Source organism: Equus asinus, chromosome 29, assembly GCF_041296235.1.
Source record: "Equus asinus isolate D_3611 breed Donkey chromosome 29, EquAss-T2T_v2, whole genome shotgun sequence".
Lineage (NCBI taxonomy): Eukaryota > Metazoa > Chordata > Mammalia > Perissodactyla > Equidae > Equus > Equus asinus.
This window is the reverse complement of record NC_091818.1, coordinates 34,474,028-34,500,773: the sequence shown is the minus strand read 5'-3', so window position 1 is coordinate 34,500,773 and position 26,746 is coordinate 34,474,028. Positions and strand designations below refer to the sequence as shown.

The following is a 26,746-nucleotide window of genomic DNA, read 5'->3' as shown; positions in this document are numbered from 1 at the left end:
GTTCTCCAGCAGCATGAAGTCTGACAGTGTGATTCACACAGCAGTGTAGGGATGCATAACGTAGGGTAGGTGCATACGGGAGGCTATTGTGTCATAGGATTTTGGTGACCCCACCTGTCATGCCCAATACATGTCACCCAGTTAGAGCTGCCCCCACCCCACCCCTACTTTCTCCACCTCTACAAGGCAGGCTTTGGCCAAGCCCAAGGGACAGTCAGAAGGCTGGACCTGCTGCCTATCTTGCGTAAGTCCTTTTCAACACCTCCAGGTGGATGGGTCTCTGTACGGCCAGTGATGGCCACTGACAGCCCCCAGGGACTGTGCCTTCAAATGCGCTGGAGGAATGTGTGTGCTCTCTCCACTTGAGTAGATTTTCCTTCTGGCGTAGCTGTGCCAGGAGATGAAGCCCTTTCCTGCTTTGCCTGGGGGCTGATGGCATCACAAACAAGCCACAGTGCCTTTTAATGACTGCTCTCTTCGTCAATAGCTCCAATTAAGTTATTTTAATTCAAAGCCTCCCTCTGTTAGGTGCAGGGATGGCGAGAGTCACTGCCAACCTCCTACTAAACATGAATTGTGCTGGGTGCAATTAAGAGGGAAAATTACTGCTCCTTGATTATGAAGTTCTTTGGCATCTTCAGGCAGTGTTGGGGGGAGACGGAATTGTGGTGGCTCAGAGAACCCTTATCACTTTCCAAGGCTCTGGATGTACTCTGTTCTGCACCTCCTCAGCCTGGAGGCTCATTTTTTGTCTGAAAGTTTGTAAATTGGATGCTGCGACTTTGTAGAATTGCAGTGGAATTCTTGCCAGTGGTATAAGATGGATAACGTAATGCTAGGGAGTTTGGCTGGTTCTCAAAGTGAAAACTGGTCTCTAAAAAGATCGGCGTGAGGAGCAGACGCTCCCAGGGCTACATGCTAAACCACGGCTAACAGGGATCAAGAAAATGGCAGGAGATGGTCCAGAACCAGGGGGATTCTCCTTCAACACAGAAAGAGAGCAGGAGAGAAAGTATCCCAGCTCATCTCAGGGGTTCATCATGGTTTGATCGCCATATCAAATTGTCAAGAGGGTTTTGAACAATGCCTGAGAATTTTTTTCAAGAATTACCATGAAAAGAAAAGTAGCTATTTAAAACAATGTAGGTAGGCTTGTTCAAACAATGTCCCAGAGAATATTTGGTTCCAGGAATCACGTCACTAGTGAAATTTAGAATTTAGATCATTAGTCTGTGTGCCATTATATAATTTTTTAAATATTTTAAGTTGGTGAGAATATTATTTCCAAATCCATTTGCTTCGTCTTTTTTATCATGACATTACACTGCTGGTGTCTCCTGCGTTTGTTTCAAGTGTAATTAAGAACCTCACCAGAAGGCAAATGATTTACCTGCCTCCAATTGGTTAAAAAAAAATATTTATATTTTGTTGTTCTTGATACAACCCAGATAAGACACACCACCAAAAACAACAAAAAATGTTTGGCACAAGAAGGTAGACTTCCGCTCCCAATGTTGTTATCCTGGTATTTACTTTAGTTAATCATTTAGAACTTTTCCCCTAACATCCATGCTACTGACCCAAACCAGAAATCTTTTTTAAAAATCCACATACTTGATGTTAGAACGGTTACCATTGAAACAAAATCTCATCTTTTAAAAATGATCTAAGTGTTGTCTGTGGCCTCGAGAATCTAAACGTCTCAAGTAACAGTGGACGGGGGCCAGTACTGTCCTCATTCTCACAGATTATGATGAGGAGGAGGGGAGGCTGTTCTCTTAAAGATTCTTCCCTCCCACGTCCACAGTGCTGGAGAAATGTGAGGGTGGAGAGCTCAAGGGAGCACCGGGTGTTCGCTCTTCTAGGAGTGGAAGCTGCTGTGTAGGGGCTGTGTCTTCCCCTCTGCACCTCCTGCCTCAGGGGCTGGGCCCAGTTATGGAATCAGCTGTCGGAGGTGCTGACAGCTTCCTTCCCCGCGTGTCTGTCTCCGTGTCGCACCTGGTGTGCGTGACATGAGTTTGCGCTCTAAATCCTGCGCTGACCTCCCCATGCCTCTGCGCCACTGTTTGACATCTGGTTCCTTGGAGTGGCTGGGCCAGGCTGGCTCACTGTCTCCCAAAGGAGCCCTGCAGACCCCATGACACCGAAGAAGCCAGGGCCTCTGCCCGTCAGCTTGGCTCTGTGTTCATGACATCTGCTGTCGGCTCTGCCAGGAGGTGAAGCTGGGTCAGACGTTGCTCCGTGAGCCTTCTCTGCCTCTTTTGAACTTTCCATCAGGCCACGAGGCTGGCCCCGGAGGCTCAGAAATAAGCTCTTTGCAGATGCAGCCACCTCCCACCATCTGTGCCCGTGTGGCCACTCAGATCAGAACTTCAGCTCAGAGAGAGCATACCTCCTAAATCAGCAAGACATCCACTGTGGCAAATGGCTCCCTTCTGTCAGTTGCCATAATGTAAGCGTCTGAGAGATATGCTCTTAGCACTTATGGGGAAAAGGAAGCATGGATGCAGCCAGCTCCTCATCATCCAAAGGCCGCTTCTCAAATTTGGGAGTTTCCTAGCTCTGTAGTTCTGTCTCTCACCGCTACTGCATTGAGAGTGAACATAGCAAAGAAACGATGTACAAATTTATTGATTTTGCTCTTGTTAAAAAAAAAAGCCTGTTTGGAAGTTTGGGGGAATCGGGGCTGGAAGCTAAAATTAGATTTGGGGATGATCTGTGGGTTTCTTACCATCATAACCAGAAACATTCAACGATAGTTTGTATACTTCCCTATTCTTGCTCAGGAAGAGCTATCGGCAACCGAATGAAAGAGAGGGTTTCCCTGTTAGTTCTTCTGCAAAGGGACTTTTCTTACAGACTGAGGAAACTCTCTCCTTAACCGTCAGTATATTCCAGCGGAAAGAGCCAGACAAGGGTGTGACAGACCTGGGTTCAAATCCCAACTGGTGCATATCACCTGGTGGCATCAGAAAAGGAACTTCTCGGAGGCTCGTTTTCTTTATCTGTCCGGTGCAGATAAGGATGATTGTCAGAGTTGTTGAAAGGATGGCAGCTGAAACCTTTATGAATGACTGATATAAGACCCGGATCATGGTAGGCACTTAATTCGGGTTAAGTCCTTCTGAGAGGAAGTTGGCGTAGAGGCTACTTTCCAGCTGGGTCACTTTGGGCGAGTTCCTTGACCGCTCAGTCCCTCTGTGCCCTCACCTGTAACTCAGGAATAATGATGGTAATGATAATTCAGCTCTTCCCCCCAAGGACGGTTGGAGTAAGCGAGTTAATGCATCCCAAAGCCATGGACCCCAAAATTCAGCATAGAACGAATGCCTTGTAAGCTGCAGCTATTTTTAGCTTCTCTGCCTCTTAATTTTCCTGGAATGTCTATGCTAAAGACACCTAAAACAGATATATTTGGGTAAAAAGGAGATTTTGCTTGAGAAAAAGATTTCCTGTCTTTTCTTATATTTATTTATTCTTTGCGCAGATATGTACGGCAGGCACTGCTGGTTGCCAGACACTGGGTGGGTACCCAACACACTGAGCGGTAGCCGCAGGGCCAGGAAGAGGAAGCGTGGGAATAGAGCAAAATGAGCCCAAACCCCCGGGATGGATGACTCGTGATGAATAGTGGATTAGAACGAAGGAAGTGAGATTAAATAGCATTTTTTTTTTTTGCTTCCCAGATGAGAAAATGAAATGACAGGACTGACAGATAACACACCTAAAACCCTAGAGGGTGAAGTAAGAGCAGGCCTCACGCAGGAAGGATTCCCAAAGGCCGGATTTTAAGTCTGACCTCTACGTGATTGTAAGCTCCGTGAAGGCAGAGGGAGGGGGCTGCCCCTTCGTGTCCCCACAGCACCTAGAAAGAACCTACCCAGGGGCCAGAAATGCTTCCTCAAATTAATCTGAGGTGAAGTCACACCCCGGACCCCAAACTGAGTCCTTCTCTGACTCAGTGAGGTCTGGGTTACGGTGCTTGACACAGCATAGACATGAAATAGCCACCTAGTAAGTATTTGTTGATTGCTTGATTAATTGGATGTGATTAATCCAGTTACACACACACACACACAGACACACACACACAAATGGCCTCACTTTTTTGTAGTTAGGAAGGCAACAAATACAACAGGTCATACAGCTCTACTCAAATTTTAGAATCACAGAAAGTTCAGCCTGAGTAGGAGACAGAAAAAGAAGAAGAAAAAATCTAAAACATGTCTTGTGTCTTAGTCACTTAACCTGTCAGGCTGTGTCTCTCCTTTATCATTTCACAGCTCCTGAGGTCCTTGCCCAGAAACCTTACAGCAAAGCTGTTGACTGCTGGTCCATTGGGGTGATTGCCTATATCTTGTAAGTATTGCTGGCTACCGTGGCTTCTCTTTTTCTCTCTCTTTTTTTTTATTGTGGTGAAATATACATAACACAGAATTTACCACTTTAACCATTTCTAAGGGTACAGTTCAGCAGTATTAAGTACATTCACATTATTGTGCAACCATTTCCACCATCCATCTCCAGAACTTTTTCATCTTCCCAAACTGAAACTCTGTCTCCATTCAACAATAACTCCTGGGGGCCCACCCGGTGGCTCAGTGGTTAAGTGCACACGTTCCACTTCTCGGCAGCCCGGGGTTCGCCGGTTCGGATCCTGGGTGCAGACATGGCACCGCTTGGCAAAAGCCATGCTGTGGGTGGTGTCCCATATATAAAGTAGAGGAAGATGGGCATGGGTGTTAGCTCAGGGCCAGTCTTCCTCAGCAAAAAGAGGAGGATTGGCAGCAGTTAGCTCAGGGCTAATCTTCCTTTAAAAAAAAACAAAAAAACAATAACTCCCATTCCTCCCCACCCTCAACCTCTGGCAACCATCATTCTACTTCCTGTCTCTGTGAATTTGACTACTCCTAGGTCCCTCATGTAAGTGGAATCATACAGTATTTGTCCTTTTGTATCTGGCTTATTTCACTTAGCATAATGTCGTCAAGTTTCATCCATGTTGTAGCATGTGTCAGAATTTCATTCTTTTTTAAGGCTGAATAATATTCCACTGTATGTATATACTGCATTTTGTTTATCCATTCACCCATCAATGGACACTTGGGTGGTTTCCACCTTTCGGGTATTGTGGATAATGTTCTTATAAACATAGGTGTGCAAATGTCTGTTTGAGTCCTGCTTTCAATTCTTTTGGGTGTATACCCAGAGGTGGGGCTGCTGGACCATATGGTCATTCTATGTTTAACTTTTTGAGGAATCTCCACACTGTTTTCCAGAGCAGCATTTTACATTCCCAACAACAATGCACAAAAGTTCCACTTTCTCCACATCCTTGCCAACCCTTGTTGTTTTCCATTTTTTGATAACAGCCATCCTAATAGGTGTGATGTGGTATCTCATTGTGGGTTTAATTTGCATTTCTCTTATGGCTAGTGATGTTGAGCATCTTTTCACTTGTCACCTTGGCTTTTCTGGGGATAGAAACCACTATGAAAATATTAGAACATCTTCAAAAGAAGTCACAATGAGAAAAAATGTGATGAAACCCAAAATTTAGCCTTTGGATTCCTCATTTCTGCTCAGGTGCCTTATCTCCATGAAACACAGTCATAGGCCATAGGTTTGCTACAGTTATTTCAGGATGATCAATTTTGGTTTTATTGTTATGTTTTGTTTTACTTCAGTCCACTATAAAGTTATTTTTAAGTTACATTTTCTTTTTGCAGTGATACTTTCGAACACTTATTATGGAACACACTTAGAGGGTGGATTTAGGCCAACTAGTTTCTGTAATTGATAGGAAATGAATTTCTCCTCCTCCTCCTCCCAAGGAAGGGGACGTTTCCTAGCACACAATGAAAGATGGTGGAAGATCGTGTTCGAAGAAAGGTCTGACAGTATATGCCATCTTCAGGGAATGCTGGAAACATCCCCCTGTATTGGCTTTGTCTCATTATCTGGGAAGCAAAGGGTCTTTCTACAGCATACACTCAACTGGGCAGCTCTTGCAGTTTAGTGTGGATTTAGTTGACAGCTCCTGTAGATTCTTGCCATTATTGCAGGAGAATTTTATCCATTATAATAAGCTTGGCCTTAGGGCTCCCACTTACGGAAACAGGTAAAGGCCAGATTCGTCTGAGCTATAAAACTGACATGTTGCACTTATATAGTGCTTTCCCTCTCAAAGCATGTTGACCATCTTCTGCAGTAGTTTCATCCATTGTAGCTGGAAACTGGGTTACTGACACTTTTAGGAATCTGATGAAAGCTGTGGACTCTCTCCTGTAATAATTAAATTCACACACACACGCACACACACACACACACACAATTTTGCATACCATATTAAGGGAGTCTATCCATTGAGAAGTAGGCGAGAGCCAGAGGAAGGAGAGACTTGGCGGAAAGGTTGGGTTTTAACCCAAGTGTAGTGGGAAGCCAAAGAAGGATGTTGAGCAGACGTGTCACCTGATCTGATTTTCACTTGAGTGTTTTTCTAGCTACTCTCTGGTTGGATGAGTGGTGATGGTTGCTTCTACCCTGGAGGCAGTGATCGGGGTAGAGTGGTAGATAGGTTTTGGATACCGACGATGAAGGCGAGGGATGTTTCAAGTATAAACCCAAGTTTTTGGCTTAAGCCATCATGTAGATGGCTAAGAAAAAAAAATAGAGGGTGGTGGAGGAGCAAGTTTCTGGGAGTGAGATCAAGAATTTAATTTGGGGCATGATAAACTTGAGACCCTTGGAGATATCCAGTGGATGCCCACGTGGAGTTGAGAAGTCTTGGGTACAGATACTGGCATAGGTATCTGGGTATGATTTAAACATGAGTACATCCAAATCGTTATAATTACAGTATACAATACAGTATTTGCCTGGGTTCAAGTATAGTATTAAACAAAGAAATGCCATATTTCTTTATTTCTAAGTATAAACTTGATAAGCTTAAACTTGATGGTTACCTGGTCACCACTAGTTTTGCTCCACAGATTAGTCTCAGGTTGATTTCCTGCCTGTGTCAGACTTCAAAATGGCAGCCTGGGCTTCTGTTTCCCTTGGCGCCTTCCAGAGCCCTGAGAGTCTCCAGCAGAGAATGAATGGACTTCAGACATCTCAGTTGGACCTTCCCAGGTGTTCAGACCCTTAGGAGCAATGGGCCAAATCCTGCGTACAGTTGCTGCATGATTATGGCTGTGCTTGGAGAAGCACCAGCCTCGAATTTATCGTTAGCATTGTCAACAACTAGTGTTTCTTGAGTACCTTCTGTATTCCAGGCACTGTGCTAGGTGCTAAAGATAGCAAAATGACCAAGACACGATGCCTTTCATCAGGGTACTAACAATGCATATGGCAGGACAACAAATTTAGATTAAGTGACATACAGGGAACCTTATGTCCAGCCATAGGGGTTGCTGGAATGAAGCAACCATTGAGGACAGGGATACTCAGGAAGGAGGTGGCACCATTCCAGGTACATCTAGAAGGTTGGATAAGACTAACATAAGCAGAGAGGAGAGAGGACAGCATCCCAGAGGGATGCAGATACAGGAACAGGGGAGCCTGAGGCATGTTTTAGGGCCGATGAAAATACTCTGTGAAAGGCCTGTGGCCTGGGTTGGTGTTCCTGCCACAAGGCTGGCTCCGGGTTGAACTAGTATTAGAATTTAGAATGGGTGCCTCTCAGTCTCAGACTCTTGCTGCCTCCCACTGATGCACTGCATCTGGTCTCCCCATTCCCATCCTTCATCTGAAGACTGATGAGCAAGGCTGCTGAGCAGGCTGTGACCAACAAGAAACACACCAGGGAAGCCATCTACCCCGTGGGGATCTGTGCAGGGCTCCTCACTCCTCATATCATGTGTCATGGAAAAGAGGTTAGTCTCTGCAGGTTTTCAGAGAGCAGCATTGCTGTTTTCATTTGATAAGCCTGTGCCACACTGAGATATCAGATAGCAGCAAAAGTGGCTATGACCGGCCATGGCCCCGGATTTTCTCCTCTCTGCCTGCCATGTACACGTTCCTCATTTTGTCGCTGCAGATACTTGGTGAATTGGCTCTCTTTTGATCTCCACACTCATTTCTATGTTATCCATCATTTGGAAGGAGATGCATTTTTTCCTATCAAGGGTACTCATTTTTTAAAACACATCTGACAGGGCCTTTATCCTGCCAGGAATCTTTCTTTGGGGATCTGGACTTACAAAAAAAAATCCCTTGCCCGCATAACTTAAGCTTCTGGGAAGGATTGAGGATGGCGTGTGCTGGGTACCCTGACGAGCATGTTGGTGTCCAATCTGATGGAATTGGCTCAGCCAAGATAGCACAAGTTCTTAGGAAATAAATTTCCTCACTCAAGGTGAGAAGGGGCATCTCACGCTCAAATTCAATTTTGTGACCACATGTAGACTGCCTTTCTTCGTATAACTTCAAGGAGATTATTTGATGATCTCTTGTCTAAATTATGCTCAGGGATACTGCGTGCTGTGGAAATTGGTAAATGTTTGCTAATATAAAAACTGAGAAAGATCTTAAGGATTTTGGGCATTAGGGCAGGCTGGATGGTTAGGGTGGATGTGCCGTGGATGGTGAGGGCACTGACCCGTGCTGGGATCTCTGACCTTTCTGCCTAGAAGAAACTCCAGGCAAAATACTTACTTTTTGACTGGCCTCCTACATTGTTGCTCAGTTGTTTTTCTTTTTTTTTTTAGGAAGATTAGCTCTGAGCTAACATCTGCCGCTAATCCTCCCCTTTTTGCTGAGGAAGATTGGCCCTGTGCCAGTCTTCCTCTCTTTTATGTGGGACACCTGCCACAGCATGGCTTGATAAGTGGTGTGTAGGTCCTCACCCGGGATCCAAACCGGTGAACCCCAGGCCGCTGAAGTGGAGCACGTGAACTTAACTGTTGCGTCACCAGGCCGGCCCCCGTTGTTCAGTTTTTAAAACTAGATCACGTAATTAGCTTTGTAAGAGCAGAACTCAGAATGCCTAATGTGCATGCTGTGTCTCGTCATCATGTTGAACCATTGACAGCTGCCTCTTTATGGATCCATATGTTCCAGGGAGAGAGCATGAACCCACGCCTCAGTGGGAGAGAATGTGGTGTAATTCCTGAGCCCTAGTGAAATAACCAAGCGTGGGATACTGTGATGGTTGTTACTACTATCAGTATGAGCAGTGTTAACACTAATAAGAATAATTAACTGGCACTGCCAGCTGGCAGCGACCATCTTATCTTCATTAGCTTTGAGAAGCAAGACACACACCTCATTCAGGCCTCCACGAGCCCGTGGTCTGGACTTTGGCTTTTGAAGTTTAGACACTAAATTAGTTCTGTTTATTCATCTTGCTCAGACGATCCCGGTGAATTGGTTCACTCTAGCCAGACTCAAAAGAGATTTAAAAAAACAAAAAGAAACTGGAGTGTCAGTTTACTAAATCATAATGAGACTCGTACCCTGCAAGGTAATTGGGTCTGCATGTCATCAGACTAGCATATTCTCTCCCTGATAGGAAACGTTCTGTGAGAAAGCAAATTAAAACCAGAAGCTTCCTTTAGGAGCGAGAAATCAGAGCAGTGGGAGCTGGATGGCCTTAGAGGTCTTCATGAAGCCTGCAGTAGTGTCCAGGTCACCCCTCTCTACCAGAGGGCGTTTCCGTCAAGTGGCACAGCTGTTCCTACTGGCTAGTCACAGTGCCACGTGCTGAGCAGTTCTTATACCTGCCCCCACTTCCTCCTGCCTTAAAGGCCAGCCACCCCCCGCTCTTCCCTTTATCATTCCAGCATCATCACTTTTATTTCAGCAGGCATTCACTGCTATAATTCCCAGGTCTACTGACATTATTTCATTGACTACGTTTCAGTGTGGCTGCTTTCCAAGAATTTTCAAGAAGGTGCCTAATCCCCCCTCCACAGCCTATACCGAGGGGATCCCGTGAGTGGCTAGATGCCTTTTGTTTATTAGGTTTAGTCTTAGACACAAGCACTGCTTGGCCGTCTTTCAGCTTTGTTTGTGGGTCTGTGACCATCTCTCCAATGCTTCGGGAGAAAGACTTCATTAGTTGTCTGTTGACAGTTGGTTCACCTCTAACCCCTTAGGAAATAGCCAAACATAAAACTCTCTGGTTTCAAAAAGTGGGTGGTGGGGTGTGCACAGCGGTGATGGAAGAAATTTTACAAGCAGTGCAACTCAAGTTAAAACATTCTGCATTTTAGATGGTGGTGGGAGCAACTTCCTGCCAGTGACTTCAGGGAAGGTGGAATTTACCAATATCTGTGCCTTTATCTTTGCAAAGGCCCTGGGGTAGAGAGGGCATCTGGAGGGAGAAGCAGGAAGAGAATGTCTCCTACATCACTTTTACACTCTGAGTGGTGTGGCTTCAGCCCAGCTGGAAAAACATTTGACTTCCTCTGCTCTGTTCTGTTCATCTCAGCATCATCTCCTGGAAACTGTCATTTAAGTAGCAGCTAAACGCTTCGGGATATTTAGCCTGGAGAATGGAAGGCAGGGGATTGACATTCATTCACTTGACTAAATTTATTGAGCCTAGTATGTGTCAGGCAATATGATGGGGCTGCAGAGCTGGATTCATTACCACCCTGGCCTCAGGGGCACTGACTGTCTGCTGGAGGCGACAGACAGTAAACAGATAAATTACCATCCAGCCTTGCTGGCTGTCACTGAGATGGGAGGCACAAGGTGGAGAGCTCCCAGGGCAGAGCCGTGAACCCTGCCCAGGCCTTGAGGAAGGCTCCCCAAGAGGGGGGATGGTGATCTGAGTTTGGAAGGACTGTCTTCAAATATGGGCAAGGTTGTCACACAGGGAGATTGATAGCTTATCCCACAAGACCCAATTATCTAAAGCTGTGATGGTCTTACTATGTTTGAGAAAAGATGTACCATTCAGTCTGAAACATGATTTTAAAAATATAACTTGAAAGATCTGATCCAGCTTTGACTTTCTGATATTTAAAACTCGGCTTGGGGAACATATAATCTTTGAATTATCAGGATTTTTAATTCACCTAACACCATACTGAGCAAACGAACGAATCTGAAGAGGCCTGTATTATATTTTAAAATATTTACCATCTGGAATGTAGCACAGCAGCGTGGAGGGAGGCAGTGCAGGGAGAGTGAAAAGAACCGAAAAGTGCAGAGAGGAAAATGGCCAGCTCACCAGGAGATGCAGTAGCAAGAGTCGTGAATTCAGACCACTTCCTCTGAGCTGGGCTTGTGACTAGGGGAATAGAGATGGAGGTGGGAATGGGAGAGGTTCCGGTCCACACCAGCAAGTCGGGAAATGCTTGTGCAAGTGGTGGGAGATTGAAGGAAGAGTGGACCAGAATCTCAGAACTTAACTCCCACAAGCATGGTGCAACAGGCTAGCCAGCACACAAGACCCCTTTCTGGCTTCTGATCTCCTTGCCGGGGTCTCAGAGCTTGGCTTCTGGTCAGTGTCGGAAGTGCATTGTGTGACAGTAAACGGAAGCCAGAGGACGAGGGAAAAGGGCAATCACAGGCCATGGCCAAAGGGACAATGGGATGCAGGTACCAAAGCATTTCCCAAATGCGATTGGACTCATAACGGCTTACCAATCAGAATGTGAGAGAGAGAAAAGGAAGGAAGGGAGGCAGGGAGGAAGGAAGCTGGGGGTTGGGGGGAGAGGGAGGAAGCAGGAGCCCCACAACCAAGAAAGGAAAGTCTAGGTGCAGAAGAAGAATTGGAAATCCGCCACGGGTTCAGAATCATCACTTAGCTCTCGTCTTAATCACCTCCAGACTGGATGTCTGCTCCCCTCGGTTCTTCGGTATGCAATTCATCACTCTCGAGAACTCATTTGAACTGCTGAAAGATTTTGTTTTTCGTAACACAAACTGCCTGGCTGTTGGAGGCTCTTCTACTTGTCCTCTTTCTCACCATCCACTCCACTGTTAGCATAAGCTAAGCCGGAAGTGGTTTTTGTCTGAACCTCGTTCAGATGTGTTCCGCCCTGCAGGAGGAGATGCAATGCCTCCGTGCTAATCCCCTAGACTTCCTGGAGGTGGTGTCCATTTGGCTAATGCAAGAATCAAAAAGTTATATGCCTGGAAGTGGGACTGTGGCTCACCACACAACAGCTCTGGATGATGTTTTGTCTAGTCTAACCCTTTATTGTGTGCAGAATTTGTTTTAAACTCATTCACTCCAAATGGATTACGCTACTAACTTCTCCAGCTTGGGAAAGTATTTGATTGTCTTCCCCTCCCTGCCCAGCTCCCAATCTTCAGCTCTAGTTGTGTATAAACTTTCTAAGGAATGTGTTTCCTTTTTCCCCTAGATCTTTCCCTGATCTGTTTACTCATTCTCAGCTTTCAAGGGATTATCCAAATCTCAGGGGGTGGGTGACAGGGGACATTTATCCGTTGCATTTCATCAACAGTGCTTTGCTGCAGTCAGCCTGCACATGGTCTTAGTATGGGAACTATTCCTAGTTCCTCCAGCCTGATCTCTTTCGACTTTGCAGGGAGAAATGCTCTGCCATGCACATGATTAAATATATGGTTGCTGAAATAACTGGATTACATTTTTGTAACAATTCAGGTTTCAGTGCTCATTCTATTCTGTAAATCTGAATAATATGCGGAAACCTGTTTTGCTCACTAAGTGGGACTTGCAACTAAGCACAAGAGATTTATCAGCTTAGAAAGCTTTGCTTTATTTTATTATTTTTAAAAGTCTGTCGTATTATCCAGAGTGAGATGAATAAAACTTAGATTCCTTAGTACAGGCTCCAGAAATTCATTCAATAAACCCTTGGTGAGTACCTGAGTGCCAAGACGCAAAAGCCAACAGCGGCTGCCCAGTGGCCACTGTGTATCAGACAGACTCTAACTTCCAGAGAGGGATACCCAGATTTGGTTGATTTTGTGAGTGTTTTTGAGAGACCCACTGGGCCTGCATTGGCCTTCTGTGGCTTATCTAGTTTGCAGTGTACATAGAGGTTTGTTGTTTGGGCCATTTTCATGATACCCTGGTCTAACTGCACAAATATGCCTTTGAGTCAATGTTCTCAGGAAAGCTTGAAGTATTCCGAGAATTGAAGGCTCCTTGGCCAAATGCTTGAGATATTTGTACACAAGGATCAAAGTTTAAAAGCAGGTCTCTAGGATAGTCCATCCTTATGTTCGTAACAGTGCACAAAATAATAGTCAGAGGCAGCATCTCTTTTCCTCTCTTCTACAGCAGTTTAGGTCAGGTTTACGGGCAAGAGTGCATGATCCAGAGACTTTGCACAGGTATAATCCTTCAACTTCATGTACAGAGTGTAGGACATTGGACTGAGTCCCTCGAGGTCCCTCTATTCCTCTCTCCCCATCATGTTCTTCTTCCTGATGGTGAGCAGTGCATCCCACTTCAGAATATTTCAGCTGAAGGAACCTGAAAGGGATTGGATGGAGTTGGTGGGATGGAAAAGAAAAGAGGTGGATAACGATTAATGGCAGCTGTGTGGCAGGCACCTTCATATGTTAATGTCTGTTATCTATGTATATGTATGTGTGTTATATATAATGTATATTATCATATGGTATATACTGTATACATTAATAGATCTCTATAAGGTGGGCATTATTATCCTCATTTTGCAGACTCAGAGAGAGTATATAACTTCTCCAAGGCCACTCAGCCACTGCTTGTTGGATTCAGGATGTGAATCTGTGTCTGTTTCTCTAAATCCCAGGCTGAGAAGCCCCCCAACCCCCCACACCCTCTCAGAAAGCAGAGTCGGAATCGGTCCTCAGAGAGCATCAACAAACCTTTGCTTGAAAAATCACTTCTCTCTTCTCCTTCAGAGTCCTTTCATCCAATGAGACTAAGACAGCAAATTCTGGGTTGCCATTTACTGATGATCATTCCATCATCAGTGTGGACGGTTGCACTCAAATGCTTTTTATATAAAATATCCAAAATAAGTTTCAGCACTTCGGCACATTTCAGGTGCTTAGAAAATTCACTGATGTATGTTGCTTGAGTCCCCGTTACTCTGGATCACGAGGCCTGCCTGAACTCCTGCTCGGTCCCGCAGAGGTCCACCAGGTCTTGCCAGAGGAGATTTCTATCCTTTATGTCCCCTTGCAGCTCTTGGGGAGCAGAGTGCTGGGCAAAGGCTATTGGACGTGACCATATTGGAGTTTGGTTCAGTACAGACCCAGGTTCGTTTCTCTCCCATCCCTCCCTCCCACAGACGGGGCCATCCTGGGTCTGGCCATTCTCTTCCCAGCTGTCTTTAAGGCAGGCAGGCTGGGTAGAACACCAAGTGTTGATTTCCCACCTGCGTGGACTCTGAGCTGTTCTTCATTTCTTTGGCAGATCTTATAGCCTTATTTCTGGCTCTGTTTCCAAACATCTAATATATGAAAACACGACCCCCTGACTTCAGAGGCGGGTCTAGGAAGAGGATGTATGTGGCATTTCCCCATCTTTGAGTGACATATCTGGCTTCACTGCTTCAAGGCTAATATGACTGGGCTCTGGAGTTGAAGAGAGAGAGTTAAAATTCGGTTCTGCCCCCTTAGCTGTGAGCAAGTTGCCTAATCCCTCATGCATTTCCTCCTCTGGAAATGTAAAACTGAAATACTTACCTTGGAAGTACGCGTTGAGACAATATATGTAAGTTGTCCGGCCCAGGCCTGGCACACAGTATGTGCTTGTCAGATGGTGGCTGCTGGTATTAACTTTTACAGGACATGCACAACATAATTAGCTTCTCTTCTGTAGAAAAGTCAGCTTCCCACTTGTCCTCTTCAAATATGTCTGGACTCTGAGGAACAAGAACAGGGTCTGTCTTCTTCGTTGCTACATAATCCGCATTTGGCACAATGTTGCTGCTCCATAAATATCTGTAGAACTGGGTTGAAGCGGCTTTTGTTTTTCTATACCAGAGCACTGGGCAGGTAGAGGGGCAGGTCTGCCACTGGCTGTGGCCCTGAGAAGATCTCTTCATCTCTCAGGGACTCACTTTCCCAGTCTCCTAAATGAGGGATTGGACCAGGTGATGCCTTCTGGACCGCAGAATAAAATTCTCCAATTCTGTGCAAATCCACTTACCATGCAAAGTCTTTCTTCAAACATACTCTTCAGCTTCTGGATGGAGGATTCAGGCTGGGAACAGCGGGTACCACCTGTGAGTTGTGTCATCACGTGGCCGTTTGCTGGTTGGAGGGAATCCAGAGTAGGCGGGAATATTCGTTGAGGGTTTGCTGTGCTTGTTCGAATCTGCTTTGAAGGCTGTCCCTTATTGTGGATACTGTTGGCCATCAGGAGGCTCCCCTGCCAAAATAACTGAAAAATAGTACCACAGGACAAAGTTCAGTTGAATTATTTTTTTCCAGAGTAAACACTCATTTTAGAGTGTTCACCCTACTTCTTAAGTCAGCTTCAGTATGTGCTGTTTCGCATACATGTGCACATGCACACAAGCATAAATGTTTCAAATAAATATTTCCCATTTCTCAAAGAATAGTCAATCAACAAATATTTATGGAATACTGTTGACTGCTCACGACAAATACAATGTATGCCATAGTCCTCCTCCTCCAGGAACTCACAATCAGGATGGGAAGATAAATGTAAGAACCATGAAGCAATCCTTTTTAAATTTCTTGAGAGGACCCAAGAAAGAGGTGGGATTGGGTGGCGCATGAAGAAGGGGAAGTGTCCTGAGAGCGGGTGAGCGGGGTGAGGGTGGCAATCCTTGAAGCGCTGAAGCATTGACAGCTCCTTCATCTGGCAGACTTTCGCTGAGCACGTCCTGGGCTGCGTGCTGGGATTGCAAAGGTGAATGAGACCCTGTCACTGCCCTCAGGGAGCTCAGGTCTAACAGAGGAGATGATGGGACACAGATGGCAACCGACACATGCGCCATGATGGCAGTGCCTAGGGGGCGGGGGAGCATGGGGTTGGTGCCTGCCCTGGCCAGGGTGGGGGTCAGGAAAGGCATCATGGTACAAGGGCCACGCACATGGAGCTTTGGAAAAATGAGGAGCCACAACTTGGAGAAGAGCGTTCCAGACACAGGGACCACCGTGGAGAGGAATATTCTCATTGAGGATGAAATGCTGTGGCTTCCCATGACTGTTACTTTTTCTGTCTATTTTTTGTATTTCCTGTTTATTTTTACATTTCCTGTTTATTATATTTTTTGTTTATTTTGAAGTTTCGTCTTGAGAGTCTCCCCCTCCGCCCCCCACCCCCGGCCAGATAGAATGCAAATGCTGTGAGACTAGGACCCTGATGGCCTCCTTACACACTGTATCCCCAGGCCTAGGACACAGCAAACGCCCAGTCAGCATTTGGGGACAGCCAGAGGACTGCTTGACAGGCGGTATTTTGTCCTCTGTCCCCCGTGGGGACCTGAGGAGCCGGTGCCCAGGAAATGCAGATGTGGCACAGGAGAGCCTGGAGCAGCTGCATCAGGCCTGTGATTGCTTCTGGGTCAGGAAGCAGGAAACAGCAGCCAGCTAATGTTTGATGGAAACCTAGGAGGGAAACATCAGTCCTATTCCCCCTGAAGAGGGGTCGTTTTTATTCATGCTGGGGGCTTGCTGGCACACGCAGAGACAAACTAGCTGTTCCTCCTACACAGCCGTCCAGTCAAGGCTACACTTCCAGGTAATCTGCATTCTGGTGTCCCATACCTATACGTACGTGCCTGAATATGCCAAGAAAATTTCTGAAAAGCATTCGCAGGAAATGAACAGCAGGAGTGGGAAGGAGGATCTGGGAGGGAACTTTCCCTTTCTACCCTTCTGTATTTGAACTTTTTAACTATGAGCATGAATTACCTATATAATTTTTTCTTCTTCTTACAGAAGAACAAAAGTAAAGATGCTTGGGCCATGCCCTTAGAGAGTCAAATGCACTTGGTTTGGGGCTGATGTGGGACAAGTTAAGTTTTTACCAGCTTCCCAGATGACTGATGGACAGCAACCTGGCATCAGATGCAGACAGCACAGGTCACACCTCCTCCCAGGAGCCTTCCCTGATCACCCCAGTCAAACTTCTCATTCTCTCCTGAATCCCTGGAGCATTTCCCAAGGAGGAAATTACACTCACACACACACACACACACACACACACTGCCTTGGGCATCTAGACTGTGCAGTGGTGCCAGCAGGGCTCACTTCTTATGCAGCTGTGTAGCCAGCAGGGCCTAACACTGTGCTTTGGCCCCTCCTCCCCTTAAATGTTGCCTTCTCCAGACCTCCATCCTTGGCCCTTGACTCAAAGTCACCAATTTAGGGTATGGAGGATCAGGTGGTAGATGATGTAAATGTGTGACCAGTGGGTGTGAGTAATAGGGAGTAGTGGGGACTGTGGCAAACTGGCTAGAACAACACCTGTCTATAAGCATTCAAAGTCACAGTTGTTTTCAATCACTGCTGGCCAAACAGAACACATCTGTGGACCAGATTAGGTCTGTCTGCAACTCCTGTGTCTACAGATTCTCACTGAGTGATTGTATCCACTCTCTCGGCTTTCATGCAAATGCTGATGCCTCTAACTCAGCGTCTCCAGGCCAGAACAAGTCCCTGGTTTCAGACTCCTATCCCCTGCTGCCTGCTGGCTACCTTAACCTGGATCCCTCACACCCACCTGGTCCAGCTCATCACAGCCTGAATGAAATTGCTCCATCTTATCCTCTGTGGGATGTTGGCACTTGTAGTTGCAAGGAATAGATTCTCTCCAGTTACCTTAAGGAAAAGGGATTTGTTGTATGGCTTCATGTGGACTGAATGGAAGCCCTTTATGCTGATACAGCCCCGGGCACTGGCTCCTCTTACAGCCTCACCCCTCAGCTGGTGCCTCCCTCCTGGCATCCCTGCTTCTCTCTCCACACCCCGCACCATCAGCTTGCCTCTCTTCCCAGGATCTCTTAGTCTTCCGTCCAAACAAGTGTGATTACGAGAGCTGATTCCCACTGATGTCAGGCTGCCTCAAGGGTCACCCTGGTGGACCAGGCCCCCCCTCCACACAAACAAAGGAACTGCCCAGAGCTGCTTCCCCGAGTGAGGCAGTTTCCATTGAAAGAATAAGTTGGAGTTGCCAGGTGCTGTGGTGACACGTCCTCCAGTATTCTTCACCACAGTTGACGGCAGCTCCACTTGTGCTCGCTGGAAACCTGGCCGTCATCCTGGCCTTCACTCACCACACTGATAGACACCAGATCCTCCCGGGGCTCTCTCTGAGCACCTTTCGGAATCATTCTGTTCACCTAATCCACCGACCACCACCTGCCCCCTCCTGTCCTTCCTTTGCCTGAGTTCAGCGGCTCACTTGTCTTCCTGCCTCAATTCCCCCCTCCTCAGCCGCAAATCCAGTTGCCCAGATGGCTTCTCTGTCTACACCTTTCAGGGGCTTCCTGTTACCTTCTGGAGAGACCACCTACCTTAGTGTGAGAACATGGCCCTCCGTGGTCCCACTGCCATCCATTTCACCGGCCTCACCTAGTACAACTCACTGACATGTATGTCACACTGTAGCACTGACATGTATGTTACACTGTAGCACTGACATGTATGTTACACTGTAGCACTGACATGTATGTTACACTGTAGCACTGACATGTATGTTACACTGTAGCACTGACATATGTGTTGCACTGTAGCACTGACTCGTATGTTACACTGTAGCAGCAGCAACTGCTGTGACATTCTTGAATCAGCTGTGCCCTTTAATGCCTCCAGGCCTTATTCCAGGTTAGCCCTTCTCAACCGTGCTGCCTCTGTTTCTCCTACCCATCTGCTGGTCATCCTTTGAGACAAAGCATTGGCATCTGCTCCTTCTACTCCCCCCTAAAACTATTTGCATTCAATGTCCGAGTTCTATACGCTCGTAATGGCCCCTGTGTATGTCTCTTATTGTTACCACCTGTGTCATTATTATCTGTTTATGCGTGTCTCTTTCCCACTAGACTGAGCTCTTGAAGGCAGGAACTGGTTCTTATTTATCCTCGTATCTCCAGTATCAAACTCAGTGCCTGGTATATAGTAGGTGCAAAATAAACATTTGATGAGTAAATGAATGCTAGCTATGCATAAGTCACTAAGTAAATATGTGTAAGTTGGCTGGTTAACCTGAATTAAATTGCTCATCTTATCAATTGGTCATCTTATGATGACCGTGAAATACTATAAGATCTGTGTGGATACACGTTTTAAAAGTCACTGCCTGATGATAGCCATCCTGACAGGTGCGAGGTGATAGCTCATTGTGGTTTTGATTTGCATTTCCCTGATGATTAGTGATGTTGAGCATCTTTTCATATGCCTGTTGGCCAAGTATGTGTCTTCTGTGGAGAAATGAAAAAAAACAAAAGACAGCAAGTGTTGGTGAGGATGTAGAGAAATTGGGACCCTCACACACGGTGAATGGGAATGCAAAATGGCGTAGCCATCGTGGATAACAGTATGGAGGTCCCTCAAAAAATGAAAAATAGAACTACCATATGATTCAGCAATCTTTTGGGTATTTATCCAAAAGAATTGAAATCAGTTTGGCTTTAAGATGAGAATTATACAAGGGACTGTATACAGAGGTGTGGTGTGAGAGAAGCACGAGGAACGGCACCGTGACGCTGAGCTTTAAGCAGCTGATTCAAGGTAATGAGGGGAGGGGGTGGTGTGGTTACCAGACCCTAGGGGGAGAGTCTGGTAGAGTCCACCCCTGGAGAGGAGCAGTGGCCCACAGTCAAGGGTATACCCAGCCTGAGCACTGGCTGAGAGGGGGCCAGGGCGACACATGCCCTGTCCCTGATTTCCTCCTTCCTTCGCCATCTCCCCGGGGGTCCTCTTGGTCAACCCCTACCGGATGTTGGAGAGTTCAACCTTCATCTGGCTGTCCATACAGGGCAGCCCCGCAGGGACAGAGCAGGGCAGAGAGTGGCTCTAAAGGGCAAAAGGAAGGTGTCAGGTCACCACCTCCTGGGCAGTGAGGTTTGAGTGAGGCAATATGGCAAAGCTCTTAGTGGAGTTCTTGACCCAAAATAAGTGTTCAGGCAAGGCTAACGCAAACCTAGTGGTCTGTTTGCATTTAAGTGTGCCACAGATAGATGAGGTGGCAAACTAAATAGCAACAGGAAAGGCTGGAAGGTGTAAGCAGTCTCCTGGACCGCCGTCCTGAGGATGGATGGAGGCCGTGGAAGAGCCCTCTGAAGGCCTGTTGGCTGTATTGGGTGTGACCACCGGTCATTGGGTTGGCAAGTTGAGATGTTATTCTGAACCAGAAACTTTTAGGCCTAGAACAATTGGGAATGACTTTATTGTCTTTGAGTACCCGTGGTGAGATAATTCATAGATTATTTAAACGGTTTGACGTATAAAATAAGAAGGCAGGGTTTACACTTGCAAATGGGCGGGTCCAGGACTACAGAAGTCAGTGTTCTGTATATGGAGATAAACAGCCCAAAGTTGTTATTTCTCCCAGTGGAACTCTCCACACACACCTACCAATGAAATTGCCTGGCCAGGAGCTCTCTGTGAAATCTCTAGATCTGGGGAAAATTTTACAATTCTCTTTGCCCTTCTGTTCTTTTATAACACTTATTTTTAAATCTTTTCTTAATTTTCACTTGCTAGGTCTCCGATGCCTTGTCTTCTGTCCTCAGTACAGCCACATAAACATAGTATTCTATACTCCCCCCAAAAGGGTTAAAACCAGAAGAAATTGGGATATACACTAAGAAAATTGGCACAAGAAGGATAAATCTTTCTTGGAATTTTCTTAAAGATTTTTTTTCCTTGTAAAGAAAGCCAAACTGCAAAGTAAAACACTCAGCTGTTAATAAACAAAACCCTTACGTATTTAAAATTTAGTTATTTTCCAAAACAAACTAACATTTTGCTCTGTCTGCTTATTCTAATATGCACATTTCATTTAGCCCAAATCCTCATTATGGGAAACATTTACATATCCATCTCCTGGCTCTGGGGCTGCCTTGGGCAGTGAAATATGTACTTAGTGGTTTCAGAAGCACTGGCTCTCATTCATTTCCCCCACAGCAGCAAATCTTTAAAAATGAAGTTTTCCAGGCACTTAGCCCCTAAATCAACCTTGTGGGGATAGATGACTTTGAATCTTATCAGTCCACAGAATGTCTCCCAGCCTTTAAAGATGTCATCAGCCGTTCCCTTCTACAGCGTGGCTGTCATATCACGTGTCACAGCAGGAGCGGCTGAAAAATGGCTGTACCAAAACTGTTTCGAACTTTCATTAATTTCATATTTGCCGACAGCCTAACCCCTCATGGGCCTGATTCCTGCTAATTTGTTCTCATTAAAGTGGTCTCCAGCCTGTGGCTGTGTTTTGAACAAAGTTTGGCTATGTGGGAAGATTCAGGGCTCCTTTCAGGGCAGGCTCTGGCTGTAGCTGCCACCCTCTGGTTGTCGCGGGCCCAGAAGCAAGTTCGGTGCCATCCACTTTTGCGCCTGGCCTTCTAGAATCCAGCCCTGCCTTCTGCTGTGTTGGTCACTTACAGTTGTGGCCTCAATCCCACCGATTCCCAGCTGTCCAGACCCCACCAGGGCCTGCCCCGGCCCCACGTGGGCCTCATACATGTACTAAATCTTTCCCTGGGTCTCATAGCCAGCCAAACAAATCGGGAGAGGGAGTCACAGAGCCACAGCATCTTAAAGCCAGAAAGAATATTGGGAATTTTCTGGTCTGGTCTCCTCAAGTTCAGATGAGGACATTTGGGTCCAGAAAATGCATCAATGGCCTACTAATGATGAAGGTCACATTGGAACTGGAGGGAGAATCCATGATTTTATGGAACAAATTGTATTTGCGGTATTTAATAAAAATTTATACTCTTACTGTGTTTGTTAAATGACTGTCTGTACCTCCAGAACTACACGTTATTTGCACCAATATCCTAATAGGATCTTTAAAAATCAACTTTGAAATGGTTCAGTGGAAAAGGAATGATATATTACAATGTTGTAGTATTGACATTTCTGTCAAATTCTGCTTGTGCTTATTGCATATTTATGGGCAAAACTATAACCTTCCAAACACCTGATTTGGACAGGGTAGGGTGATATGATAACGTGCAGTTTAGGGTGACTTGTGACAACTTGATACTCAAGCTTATAAAATTTCCTTTCTTCCTCCTATCACTTATTAAGTAAAACGAACCTGGAAGAGCCCTAAAATGTATATAAATATGTATTTTGTTTTTTCCACCAGCCCATTATCTGTTAGGGACAATATCACAGTCCGATTAACAGCATTTATACACAGAAGGCTGTCGGGTAGGTTTGTAGGCTGTACGGGACTCTGTGGTGAATACTGTGCAAAAAGGTGGACTTGAATACACATATTTACCTTTGATCATCTCCTGAATTAACCTTTTAGCTATTTATTTTATTTTTTTACTTATTTTTTTTTTTGAGGAAGATTAGCCCTGAGCTAACGTCTGCTGCCAATCCTCCTCTTTTTGCTGAGGAAGACTGACCCTGAGCTAACATCCGTGCCCATCTCTCTCTACTTTATATGTGGGACGCCTGCCACAGCACGGCTTGATAAGCAGTGGGTAGGTCCATGCCCAGCATCTGAACTGGTGAATCCTAGGCCACGTAAGCGGAGCACGCGAACTTAACCACTGCGCCACCGGGCCGTTCCCCCTATTTCCTGTTTATTAAATCACAAATGTACTTCTGTGTCCCTAGAACGTGTGAGTTCTTCGCTGCGATTGTTTGCAGGACACAGTGCAGAGTTTCTCAACTCAAGGGGAGTGGCTCTTCCTTCCAGGCCAAGTGTCAGACCACCACTCTGGATGTGCACCATTTCAGACCCTTACCCATCTTGTCTTCCAGGCTCTGTGGCTACCCTCCTTTTTATGATGAAAATGACTCCAAGCTCTTTGAACAGATCCTCAAGGCAGAATATGAGTTCGACTCCCCATACTGGGATGACATCTCCGACTCTGGTAGGTCTCTTGGCTCCCCCTGGGCCGTCCCTGGGACTTTACACGCAGACCACCTGACTCTGATGGGCCCGGGGGGCTCAGAACAGTCCTGAGGCTCCCGAGGAAGCTTCCTGAGCCACACACCTGGCTTGACTTGCAAAGGGGAGGATGGGCTTGGGGACATCTGGCCCAAGCCAGGCTGCGGGATGGGGACTCACTCCTCCACCACTCCTAACTGCGCCCTGATCTGAAACAATGTTGGCTAACATTTATTGAGCGCTTACTGTGTGCTGAGCACATGTGCTAACTCATTCGGTCCTCAGGACAACCTGTATCAGATGGGTATTACTACCATTCCCATTTTACAGATGAGGAAACTGAGACCCCAGAAGTGAAATAATTTGACTGAAGTCATACAGCTGGTCAGTGGCAGAACTGGGATTTGAACCCAAGCCCTCACTGCAGAGCCCACATCCACAGCCCAGGGAAGCTCACCATTTCCTCCTCAGGGATAAAGATCAAAACCAAGACCCACATAAACTGACGTCATCTCTGGAGCCTCAGTTTCCTCGCTGATGAGATAAGGATGATAGTAATACTCTTCCCTTCCATGAGGGTAGTATAAGGACCAAATGAAATAATGAGTGGAACAGAGCTCTGTGCTCACTGATGAGCTGTTCAAATAACGCATTTTATTATTTGTGTTAATTCCTCCTAACTGGAAACACCTTGCTTTCTTCCTCAATGTTCTAAAATGTGGGACCGAGTACAGTTCTCCAAGGCAGACAGGAAGTTGCCGCATGGGGAGTATTTAACTTCTGAGCTAGGAAGGGCACTGCCTTCCCCAGAGGCCCAGTCCTGTTGGTGGTGAGTTGCCAGGCCCTACGATGCTACAGATCTCCAGCCTGCACACGGGTGCCATCTTTTGGTTCTGTGACCCAGTCCCTCATGTTCTTCGTGTCCTGCTTGTGGGTCATACCCTGTCCAGGGCCTCCAAGCGCTCTCCACTTCCCCATCAGGGCACATCTTATTGTCTTGCAACTCCTGCTCATCGTAAATGGCTAAGGGGGCTGCAGGTGGGGCTTCTTGAGGGCTGCGTATCCACAGCGCCTAGCCCAGGACCTGGCTGGCTTAGTAGGTAACCGGGGTATTTTGTTCAGTCGGTGATGTCTAAAACATGGAGAGGGCATCAACACAACAGCTCCCAAGGGCAGCGGTGAGCAGAATGAGAGGCACATGACAACAAAGATGTTTCATCTCTTCTCTGAACCAAGGTGTCGCCACCTCCCAGAGGAAACGGACTTCGAGCTGGGAAGGGAGGGTCCCAGGCCTGGCTTGGCTGCCATTCACAGGTCACCACTCAGGCTCCCAAGCCTTAGTTTCCCTTTTCCCTCAATGCTAGTACCGCCTGCCTTTTGTGTCCAAGGTACTGTAAGGTCCATGGAGGGCTGGCTTTGTAATTTTCATGCTGCCCATGACACTCTCAAAGACCCGGTGGTATCATATCCTCCCATCTCAGGCCACAGACTGACTCCTTCCCTCCTACTTTCTTTTTGAACAGCAAAAGACTTCATTCGGAATCTGATGGAGAAAGATCCCAATAAAAGATACACATGTGAGCAAGCAGCTCGGCACCCATGGTAAGAAAGACCGCTCTAGAAGGCCGTGTCCCCTAACGCCTTCCCAGAGAAAACTTGGTGCTGGCTGTTGTCACCATAAAGCCGCAGGCAATGATTAATAATCTCATCCAGGCCCGGGAAGTGTAATCCTTTCCCCGAGCCAACATTTGGACTCTGCTGTTCCCTCAGGACAATCTTCTGAAGGCAGTAGCGACAAGTTAAGTGTGCAAAAGATAGCTGTAGCTTTTGCACTTCCCGTGAAGTATTTTAGGATCATTTTTATTGAAGGTAATTCCCCAAGGAGGCATTAAGATTGGAGTTTTATTCCTTGAATTTATTATCCACTCGTGAGTGAATTGAGGTTATATATTCTTTTCCTTTTAAGATGCTTTTCAAGGTAGGTTTCTTCAACTCCAGAGGGATTAACTGCGGGTTTATGGCATTCCAGACGGCATTGTCAGCAGTGCCTGGCAGGCTACCTTCCTAGGTTTGACCCCAGCTTCACTGTCAACTAGCTGTGACTTTGGCTTTGTACTTAATTTCTCTGAGCCTCAATTTTCTCATCTTTAAAATGTTGGGGCCGGCCTGGTGGCATAGTGGTTAAGTTCGCACACTCCAGCGTTCGCTGGTTCAGATCACGGGCACAGAAGTAGCACTGCTCATCAAGCCACGCTGTGGCAGTGTCCCACATAAAATAGAGGAAGATTGGCACAGATGTTAGTTAGCTCAGCACCAATCTTCCTCACAAAAAAAAAAAAGAATAACCATATCTGGTTAAGAGGGTTGATGTAAGAAATAATTGAGATAATGCATGTGAAGGGTTTAGCACGATGTCTGGTACCTAGTAACTGCTTCGTTAGGCTGTAATTATTAAAGGACATGAGCATGCATTCTGAAACAAAGGCCAGGAGTAGTCAAATATCCAATATAATGGAAATAAACAGACCTTGACTTCAGGAGAAGTTTCCCCTGCGAAGCACTCTAGAAAACCAGCCCCTTGTGTGTTCCACCATCTCCTGTGGCATTTCCTACTGTCTCACAGGCTGGGGACCTGCTCACAGGTGGTGTCATGACAGCATTTTCATTTATGGTCACATAATGTCATTTATTGACTCTTCTTGTGTTGTAGGCACTGTGCTAATCGCTTTAAAATAGCATCTCATTTATTTTCTTTAGAATACCCTGTAAGGTAGGTTTTGTCTCTATTTCAGAGATAAGGAAATAGCTTTAGAAAGATAAAGTAACTTAGCTAAGATGACACAACCAGCTAATGGCAAAGCCAGAACTGGCGGGTTGCAAAATGAATGCTCTTCGCTTCCATGTGGAATGAGAAGGAAAAGGGAAAGAAGGTATGGGGTAGAGGGCAAAGAAAGAAATTTCTGAATAAGGAGGCAGTTTTGATTGTATATCATCTTGATATATATAATTTTTCTTTTGAGGAAGATTAGCCCTGAGCTAACATCTGCCATGAATCCTCCTCTTTTTGCTGAGGAAGACTGGCCCTGAGCTAACATCCGTGCCCATCTTCCTCCACTTTATATGTGGGACGCCTACCACAGCATGGCGTGCCAAGTGGTGCCATGTCCGCACCCGGGATCCGAACTGGTGAAACCTGGGCTGCCGAAGCGGAACGTGCAAACTTAACCGCTGCACCACTGGGCCGGCCCCTTGATATTTTTTAATAAGTCATTTTGGACCATAGGTCAAAATATGTGACCATGATGATAATAAAGGTTTTCTTACTGTATAAACAGTAGACCTTTAAAGCTGTACAGGACTATTTTTTTATGTATTTTTTATTTTATATAATACATAGTAATATAAATATAATAGAACATATAAATATATAAAAATATATTGGTATATTTATTTATGTATTTTGATATAATTGATGTCCAACACTGTATAAATTAAGGTGTACAGCAGAATGACTTAACATTGGTATATATTGTGACATGATTACCGTGATGTTTAGTTAACACCCATCACCTTTATAGAGTTACAAAAAAATGATGTGTTTCCTTGTGATGAGAACTTTCAGGATCTCCTCTCTTGGCAACTTTCAAATACGCCATTCAGCAGGGTTAACCGTAGTCATCAGGCTGTGCATCACATCCCCAGGACTTATTTATCTAGTTTGTATGAGACTTTTGGGATTATCTCGTAGAGGAGGAAGAT

The 26,746-nt window shown here is 45.9% G+C and overlaps 1 protein-coding gene across 7 annotated transcripts in view; it reads left to right on the top strand.

The window, feature by feature from the left end:
• Positions 1 to 26,746, top strand: part of CAMK1D (calcium/calmodulin dependent protein kinase ID) — a 387,635-nt gene that overhangs the window by 350,862 nt on the left and 10,027 nt on the right. For all 7 annotated transcript variants that reach the window (XM_014850187.3, XM_070500828.1, XM_044762535.2 and 4 more), the window contains 3 exons: positions 4,284 to 4,359; positions 22,858 to 22,970; positions 24,511 to 24,589. In XM_014850187.3, coding sequence (XP_014705673.1) covers positions 4,284 to 4,359; positions 22,858 to 22,970; positions 24,511 to 24,589 — 268 coding nt within the window. The remainder of the gene's footprint in view (positions 1 to 4,283; positions 4,360 to 22,857; positions 22,971 to 24,510; positions 24,590 to 26,746) is intronic.